This window comes from Mus caroli, chromosome 18, assembly GCF_900094665.2.
Source record: "Mus caroli chromosome 18, CAROLI_EIJ_v1.1, whole genome shotgun sequence".
NCBI lineage: Eukaryota > Metazoa > Chordata > Mammalia > Rodentia > Muridae > Mus > Mus caroli.
Genome location: NC_034587.1, coordinates 7,133,862 through 7,142,733, shown reverse-complemented (window position 1 = coordinate 7,142,733; position 8,872 = coordinate 7,133,862). Strand labels below are relative to the sequence as shown.

Below are 8,872 nucleotides of genomic sequence, written 5' to 3'. Positions count from 1 at the left end.
AGAGAGAGAGAGAGAGAGACAGACAGACAGACAGACAGAGAGAAGTGTGTGGAAATGTAGATGATGGAAGTAATTGGGAAAAATTGAGGAAGAGAGGTTAATTTTTAAGTGGTATGTTGAAATTTTATAAGGGAAAGGATAACTGTAGTAAATTAACAGGTAAATTTAAATATATTTTACTTGGTTACATAAAATACTGTCATTTAAACATACTTATGTGGGTGTATACAGTTCAGATATGAACTTTGAAGAAAAGCATGGAACTAGATGACTGTGGAAGATACCTAAAATTTTTTTAAATTTTGTTTTGGTGCTTTGAGGTAGACTTTCACTGTGTAGCCCTTGCTGTCCTAGAATTCCCTAGGTAGACCAGGATGGCCGTGAACTAACAGAGAGCTGTTGACTTCTCTGCCTCCTGAGTGCTGGGATTAACAAGTGAGATGTTTTAAATTTAGCATGGGATTAATGGTAACTGATGCTCCAAGGGTAACCCTTGGCAGGATCATGGATGTGGACCTAACGGTGTATCTGTGAGGATTACTCCAATGACTTAGCTTAAGAACATTTTTAGCAGGCACAATTTGCTGAAAACGATTAGGGGTAAGCTCCAGAGGGTGACTTAAGATTGTTGAAATTCTATGTGTTCAGAATCTCAGCATATGTTCAGCATCTGAGGTGGAGGCTAATCCATTAGGAAACACTGCTGCTGTCTCAACTCTTCTCAGTCAAGCTAAGATTGATGAGGACAGAACATTTCCAGGTAATACTTTGAAATTTTTATTTGATTTTTACAGTGGTCAGTGCCATATTTGTTGCTGTTTGAGAATATTTTCATGGGAAACAGGCTTGTTGACCATTGCTGTATTTTTAAAAATAGGTTTATTTTACGTTTATTTATATGTCACTTTGCATCACATGTGTGTATATGTCCTGGAATAGGGCAGCAGATCCCCTGAACTAGACCTTGCAGTGAGTGCTGGGAACTGAACTTGTATCCTCTGCAAGAGCATCAAGTGTTCTTAGCTAGTGAGTCATCTCTAGCCCTTGCTATGGTTTTTAAATTTGTGGTTATCATTAATTCTTTCAGTAGAATTTCTTCTATTGACTGTTTTGTGGCAGAACCTAAATACTATCTTTGTCCTGCCTACCACAAATTCTTTGGTTTCTATAGCTCCTATTTTGATATTCTCTAGAGAAGTGATTTTTAATGAATTGCTTAAGCTGGGGATATTCCTCAGACTTTATCTGTTACTTGTGTTTTACCTTTGTGGGTTTTCCTCAGTACTCAGTGAGTCTGTTTTTGAATTAAAGGTTTAACTATGCTTCAAGTTTTCCACTTACAATGTTCAAACGCTTTATTTTTAATACCTTGTGATTTTTAATATTAGATGAACTGTTGGATGAATATTGCTCACCTATGCTCACATGAAGCAACAGAGGATCTATATTATTATTAGAGTATTATTTACTCTAAAGGAAAGATACACTTGAAGTAGAGTGCTGTGGTCAGCGACCACTCAGGTGTACCTGAGTGCCTGCAGTTTACTCAAGTAGGGGAGGGATGAGTGTAATACAGTCATGGGAAATGCATTTACATAAAAGTAAAGTATCTTTATTAAATTTAATTATGTACATAGTTAAGATTCTAAAAAACATACCATTTTAAACAAAAATATATGAAAAATGTTTTCATATATTTCCATAAAGAGTTCAGTCATGTAGACATTGAGCCAATTTCTTTTCTTTCGTATTTGTTAATGGTTTCTGAAATGACAAGATAAACTAAATCTACTGGATCTCTTTGCTGCTCCTTAGTCTGAGTTTGTACTGTATAGAACTTTCTGCTTCTTTTTGAAAGGTAATTTCTAAAAGGAAGTTTTTATTTTTATTAGAGGTTTTATTTTAGAATTTCAGTTAATTTTGGGATTATAATTATACCATTTCCCCTTTTCTTTCCTCTCTCCAACCCTGCTTGCTCCCTTTCATATTCATGGCCTCCTTTATTAAAATAACTTCTTGCAGCTGGAGGGATGGCTCATTGGTTAAGAACACTTGCAGAAAACCTAGGTTCGGTTCCCAGCAACCACGTGGTGGCTTAAAACTATCTGTAACGTTAGCTCAAGGGGGTCTAACACTTTCTCCTTTCCTCCTTGGTCACTGCATATGTACTGTGTAATTATAAAAAACAATCGGGCTGGAGAGATGGCTCAGCAGTTAAGAGCAATGACTGCTTTTCCAGAGGTCCTGAGTTCAATTCCCAGCAACCACATGGTGGCTCACAACCATCTGGAATGAGATCCGATGCCCTTTTCTGGTGTGTCTGAAGAGAGTGACATCGTACTCATATGCATAAAATAAATAAATAAATAAACAAAAAAAACAATCAGTCCATGCTACGCACCAGTGGTCTCCATTTGTTCCCAGCCCAGCACATAGACTGAGACCAAGTGTTTCTCCTAGCCAATGCGTCTCTCACAAACGCCTGCTCTGCCTCTCTAGAGCTCAGAGATGGGTCTTGCCAGCTTGCACTCCACTGTGATTACCTCTCCTCTGGAGCTCAGTCCTTGCCCAGTCTTCCCATTCTAAAAAGCCTGGCTGAATTCTGCCCCAGCTAAATTCTTTCTCTCCAGCCCACCTGAGTTGCCACAAATGAAAAGCACCAATCTTAGTTTAGAATCAACAGAGAACACAACTGCTGGGCGTGGAATCTATTGCTCTGAACTTATCAATTATTCTATGTTGGAAATCTTAACTTTCCGTGGTCTATAACCTGCTCCTCTCCTGCCTAGCCATACTAAAAAGTCTATTCCTCTCTCCTCTTCCTCTCTTGGGCCCGAATGCCCTCCTCCCCCTTTTTGCCCAGTGATTGGCTTCTTTTTGTCTTTATTATCCAATCAATTAACTAGGGTAAAATTCTGCTACATGCATATATATGGTGCACTTACGTATATCCATGCACTCATAAACACACACAAAATAAAAATTTTAAAGTAACTTCAGTGTAATGATGCTTAATTAATAATGATTTCTGGCCAGCCTTTAGTCCCAGCACTTGAGAGGCAGAGGTGGGTAGATCTCTTGAGTTCCAGGCCACTCAGGGAGAAGTGGAAGAGAGAGTGTGTTATGTATGATTTCTTCCAATAGAATGAGGGCTATTCAAATGTTTAAGATATTGTACTGGAGAGATGGCTCAGCAGTTGAGCACTGACTGCTCTTCCTAATTCCCAGCACCTGCCTAGTGGCTTACAACTATCCAGTCCCATGGGATCTGATGTCCTCTTCTGGCCTTGAAGGCATAGGCATACATGTAGGCATGAAATGTGCACTCATTCATGTAAAAAACATTTAAAAACTTTTTTACTATACAATTTATGTGCTTTATTAAATGACAGGTTCAGCTCCTAATCAGCAGCACAGTGTACTCAGTAATGAAGCGTCTATCAACAGAAAGAACAGGTATGGTATCACTTTAATTTAGGGACTTGAGAGTTCTTAGACTTTCTGTAAAATGTTAATGCTAGTAATCACCATTTACTCACTTTTTTGCTGTTGTTATTGAATGTCTTCTTTTTGCTGTTGTTATTGAATGTCTTCTTTTTGCTTTTTGTTTGTTTTTGAGACAGGGTTTCTCTTTGTAGCCCTGGCTGACTTGGAACTTGTTCTGTAAACCAGACTGGCCTCAAGTTAGGGATCAACCTTCCTCTGCCTCCCTAGTGCTGGGATTAAAGGTGGGGGCTACCACTACCCTTGATATTTTTCTATATCTATTCATGCCGTAGCTTTCCCTTTTTGTCTCTAAAGGTAATGTGCTCTGAGTGTATTTGTCTCGCTTCCTACCTCATCTAAAGTCTGCATTTGGATTTTGTAGGCATAAATGTTTTGTCCCCTGCTTTTAGTAAGCCCACCACCACCCAGCAGAGGTAGTTATCAGGATTGGGGAAGTGGACCTGTTCAGCAATAGTTTTTTAAAAGGTGGTGAACTTGATCTTCTTTGGCAGCAGTTCAGTCCTGTAGAAACACCAAATATGAATCTGCAGACCACTCTTCTAGGCAGGCAGACACCAGGCAAGAACCAGCAGCTACAGCTTAGTCCTTTCATCAAGCAGACACCAGGCACAAACCGGCAGCTACAATCCAGCCCTTTCATCACACAGACACCAGGCAGTTGTAGTTCAATCCTGAAGAAACCGCCAGGCTCACCAACCAGCCTAAGGCAAGACTACAGAGGGAGCAAGCTGCTGCAGGAACCTCATGAACAGTGTTTGGGCTAGTTTCTCTTAATGGTGGTGTTACCACAAGTTGAGTTCAGCAACACTATGTAAGGAGAACCAATACATGTGTGTCTTTAGCGAGGAATACTGAGGCGGAGCAAACCAAACCAAAGCCCAGTGCTCATCTCCTGCTGTCTGTGGGGTCATATTTATACTCCTTCATCAAATGTCCTTTCATGTATTTGCTATATCAAAACATCCTTTTACCTGGGTCCGCTTCAGGAAAACATCATTTGACATAAATTAACTTTCCAAACAACTAGGAGTTTCCACTTCAGGATTTCATCAGAGTTTTCTTGATCTCTTCAGCAGCTGTGTACTTAATGGACACTATGCTTATTTTTAACTTTCTTCTATTAAACAGCAGTGACAGATTACTCAGTGAAGAATGTCTTTGCCCACTTGGGATAAATTCCTACCTACCAGACTTAGCCTTCATTTCCTCATTTCTTTTCACAATTTTTCTGATTGATGCTGCTGGCAGTAGTGTTTAAGAAAGGTTTTTTTTTTTTTTCTGTACTCCTTGAAATACTAGGTATTAGATATGTTAGAGTGTTTTAAATAAATAAGGTGTTATCTCTTTATGCCATTTAGGTAAGTAGATCTGTTTGCCTCTGCCTTCCAACTGTTGGGATTAAAGGCCCATGTCACCACCACCTGGCTCTGATTTCCTTTTTAAATTTCATACTGGGTGTTGAACCTAGCCCAGGGCCTTGTGTATGTACTCTGTCACTGACTAAATATACAAAAATCTCACCTTGATTTTTATTAGTTTTTTTGCTTTGTATAGAAAATATATTCTTGTCTTCAGTGATTTGACATAATTATAAGGATGTATAATATCTAATTTTTCTCTTTTCCCTTCCTTCCTTTCTTTGTTTTAAAAGGGATGTACCACCAAATCATTCTCAGCTGAAGCATGATTCTCATTTGGAGATAACAATTCCAAAGTCCTTGAAACTGAAAGACTCAGAGAAAGTGGATGAAAAACAGCTGGTCATAGTAAGTATACAATTTACCTGTTGTTAAAGTATTGTTGTAAATGAATTGTTTACTTCAAGTTCTTAAAATACAAATTAAGGGGACTGGAGAGATGGCTTAGCGGTTAAGAGCTCTGACTGGCTCTTTCAGAGGATCCGGTTTCAGTTCCCAGCACCCACATGGCAGCTTACAACTGTTAACTCCAAGATGCAACACCCCCACACAGATACACATGCAGACACCAATGTGTGTGTGTATATATATATATATATATATTTAAAAAAATTGGTTTTTGGTCATCATAAATTTTCATTATAGAAAATATTCCTGGTATTATTATAGTCTTTTCTTCTTTAAATAATATTTTAGTTTCCTTGTCTCTAGTTTTAATCATAACAAATTATATTATTTTTTTACATATTTTTTAGATGAGTTGCTTGATCACTGCCTTTTCCAAGAAGTTTTATTTAAATATTAAAATGACATGGAAGTTAGTACAAATGACAGTGTTTGTGTGTCATGTCTATTATACTACCAATGGATAGAAGCAAGTTGGCTATCCATTGATAGATGAGTATATAATCACAATGGTTAGTTCTCAGCCTTACAAAGAAAAGTCCTTACTCTCGGTGCAGCGTGGATAATATGTTGGGAACAATATGTTGAATGAAATAAGTCGCTCACAAAACGACAAAAGGCCATGCATGGATTTACTTAAGTGAAGGGCAAAGAAAGCAGAATGGTGACTGTAGGAGATTTACAGGGGTGGGAAAGTGGCAAGATGTTCTGCAATGAAAAGAATTTAAGAGATTGCTTATAAGCAGTGTAAATATAAAAAGATACTACCAAACTATATTTAAATATGCGTAAGAAAATTATTTTTATGTATATTTGCTTACATTTGGCTTAGAGTTTTGTTAGACAGTAGATAAATTTTAAAAATGTCAGGCATGGTGGCACACACCTGAATCACAGCACTCAGGAAGAGGAGGTAGGCAGATTTCTGAGACTTTAAGGCTGGTCAGGCCTACTTAATCAGTTCAGGCCGGCTAGGGGGCTATGCATTGAGTTTCTAGGTTAGCCAGCCAGGGATTTATAGTGAGAACCTGTTTCAAAAAGAAAAATACCACTTGAGATAAGTTCTAGGTAATGTTCTGTTGGTAGTTTGAATCCTTTAGAATGAACTTCTCTTTAGTTTCATGCTATCTTGTATTTGCTGTTGATTTCTGTTTATTGTTTAATCCTAGTTGTATATAACACAATAGTGATGTAGCTAAGATTCTATTCTGAAACTTTTAGTAGCTGCTTTAGTTCAAGTTTTACCATTGCAGAACAGAGAAAATAAGTTTATTTATGCCGTTAAAATTGTGTGTATGTGTGCGTGTGCAAGCATGTCCACACCTGTGCCATGGTGCCTCAGTGGAGGTCAGAGACATCTGGTGGATAGGTTCGCTCCCTCCTCCATGTGAGTCCTGCAACACATTATTTTCTCTAGTTTGTAACTATTTTAAGTATGAAGTATATTAGCTCTCCTGCATAGATTATTTGTTTTTTTGGAACCTTTGGACAAAGTTTATATTGATGGACATTTTCTCAGTTCTTTAAAAAGTACTATGCTCTTGAATGAGTCAATGGGTTATTACAATTGAAAATTTGTGCATTGAATGTATGAGCTCCTGTGTATGAGGGACAGAGTAAACAAAGGTGTCTTTAGTCACACTCCATCTTATTTTTGGAGACAGGGTCTGTCATTGAACATGGAACTAATCAATTCAGTTTGACTGGAATTTGAGACTCATGCTTGTGTACTAGTTTTTTAAGATAAATTTTAATTTATTATTAGAGAGAGACAGACATAGACAGTCAGACAAGACAATCAGACAGAAAGACAGACACACACAAATGCAAACACACACACACATGCACATACACGCAGAGAGAGAGAGAGAGAGAGAGAGAGAGAGAGAGAGAGAGAGAGAGAGATTGAGAACACATGTGCACACATACCACTGTGTCCATGTGGAGGACAGAGCACAGCTTTATTGCGTTTAGATTTTAGACTTTGCTCTCTTAATTTGTTTCATAAATTTAAATGTTGCTCATAAATTAAGTAGTTCTCACTTTATGGTCATAGTTTTGAAGGCTATATTTCTTTGGTGAGGAAGAAAACCTTTTGTTTGTGTTTTATAAATAGGATGCAGGACACAAACGATTTGGAGCAGTGTCCTGTAATATCTGTGGAATGCTCTATACAGCTTCAAACCCAGAAGACGAAACCCAGCACCTGCTTTTCCACAACCAGTTTATAAGTGCTGTGAAGTATGTGGTGAGTAGGCTTTGTGAACTAAAGCACATATGGCTGGAGGTTAGGTCAGGTTCCTTCATTCTTTTCTGTTTCCATTATGTGTATGGATGTTGTTCCCACATGTGTATTTGTGCTCTGTGTGTGCATGGTGTTGATGGTGGTCAGAAGAGAGTGTCAGATCCCCTGGATATTGATGGGCAGCTGTGTGGGTGCTGGGAACTGAACCTGAGTCCTCTGCAAGCGTAGCCAGTGTTCTTCTTGGAGCCATCTCTCCAGCTCTTAGGTCATGTTCTTAATGAACTAAATTGCCAAATTTAAGTCACTGAAATCCTTTTGTTTTTAGAGATTAATAATATATACAAAAGCATGCATAGGTAGTGGTTTCCTTTAAAACAAAACCAAATATAAAAACCAAGGAATTTATCCCCCCAGGTTGATACTGTTCAATTTTAAATTTAGGTTTTTAGTTTGTTTGTAGTTCTTAAAATTTTCTTTTGACATAATTACTATGGAATGAATCTATATTAAATATTCTTGTGGCTTAGTACAGCTTATATTTGGAGATTGATAGTATATACTTTATTAAATAGTTGATTTGGGGACTCTGCTGTTAATAAAACTAGTCTTTATGAAGTCAAAAAACAATTCTAGCACACTTTTAAAAATGTCAAAGTAAATATGGTTTAGTGTAAAATGTATTTTGGTACAAGATAAATTTTCTCATCAGTGCATCTAAGCATAATAGGTTTGTTCAATATTTGCTTCTGAAAAGAGCAAATGTGTTAGCAATTTTGAGCCACTTTAGAAATATAATTGCTATTTACCTGTAACTGAAATGGAATCTTTTATTCTTCACATTACCTTCTGTACTGTACACTGACTTCCAGGATATCTGAACTGAGCTTCATTTCATCAGGTACTAGATACTGGGTCACTTAAAGGTCTTGATAGCTCATCTAGATTCATGTACTTGGCTGTAGTTGAATGGTTTCTGTTCATTGCTTTATGGTTGAATGGTTGATCATTTACCCAGTGTTACTCCTACCCAGGCTAGGGGAGCTCTTCTTCTCTGGTTCCCTACTTGGCTTATCCTTTGTATTTCTTATTTCATATGTATTTCAACATACACTCCTTTCTACAGCTTCACTAAATAAATATAACGTGTGTAGATATAGGCTATAACTTGGTGATTTATTCTTTGCAATTTAGGCTTTTCTAATTTGAGTGTTAATATTCTTAACATCTTATATTCTTTTTTTTTTTTTTTTTTTGGTTTTTAGAGACAGGGTTTCTCTGTGTAGCCCTGGCTGTCCTG

The 8,872-nt window shown here is 37.5% G+C and overlaps 1 protein-coding gene across 3 annotated transcripts in view; it reads left to right on the top strand.

Annotated features, from left to right (window-relative positions):
• The window catches only part of Esco1 (establishment of sister chromatid cohesion N-acetyltransferase 1), a 46,603-nt gene that overhangs the window by 19,881 nt on the left and 17,850 nt on the right, over positions 1-8,872 (top strand). For all 3 annotated transcript variants that reach the window (XR_003835434.1, XM_021150797.2, XM_029471889.1), the window contains exons 4-7: positions 649-760; positions 3,393-3,456; positions 5,159-5,273; positions 7,447-7,578. Coding sequence is in view for 2 of the 3 variants with exons in the window: in XM_021150797.2 (XP_021006456.1) it covers positions 649-760; positions 3,393-3,456; positions 5,159-5,273; positions 7,447-7,578 (423 nt within the window). In the remaining variant the exon portion in view is untranslated. The remainder of the gene's footprint in view (positions 1-648; positions 761-3,392; positions 3,457-5,158; positions 5,274-7,446; positions 7,579-8,872) is intronic.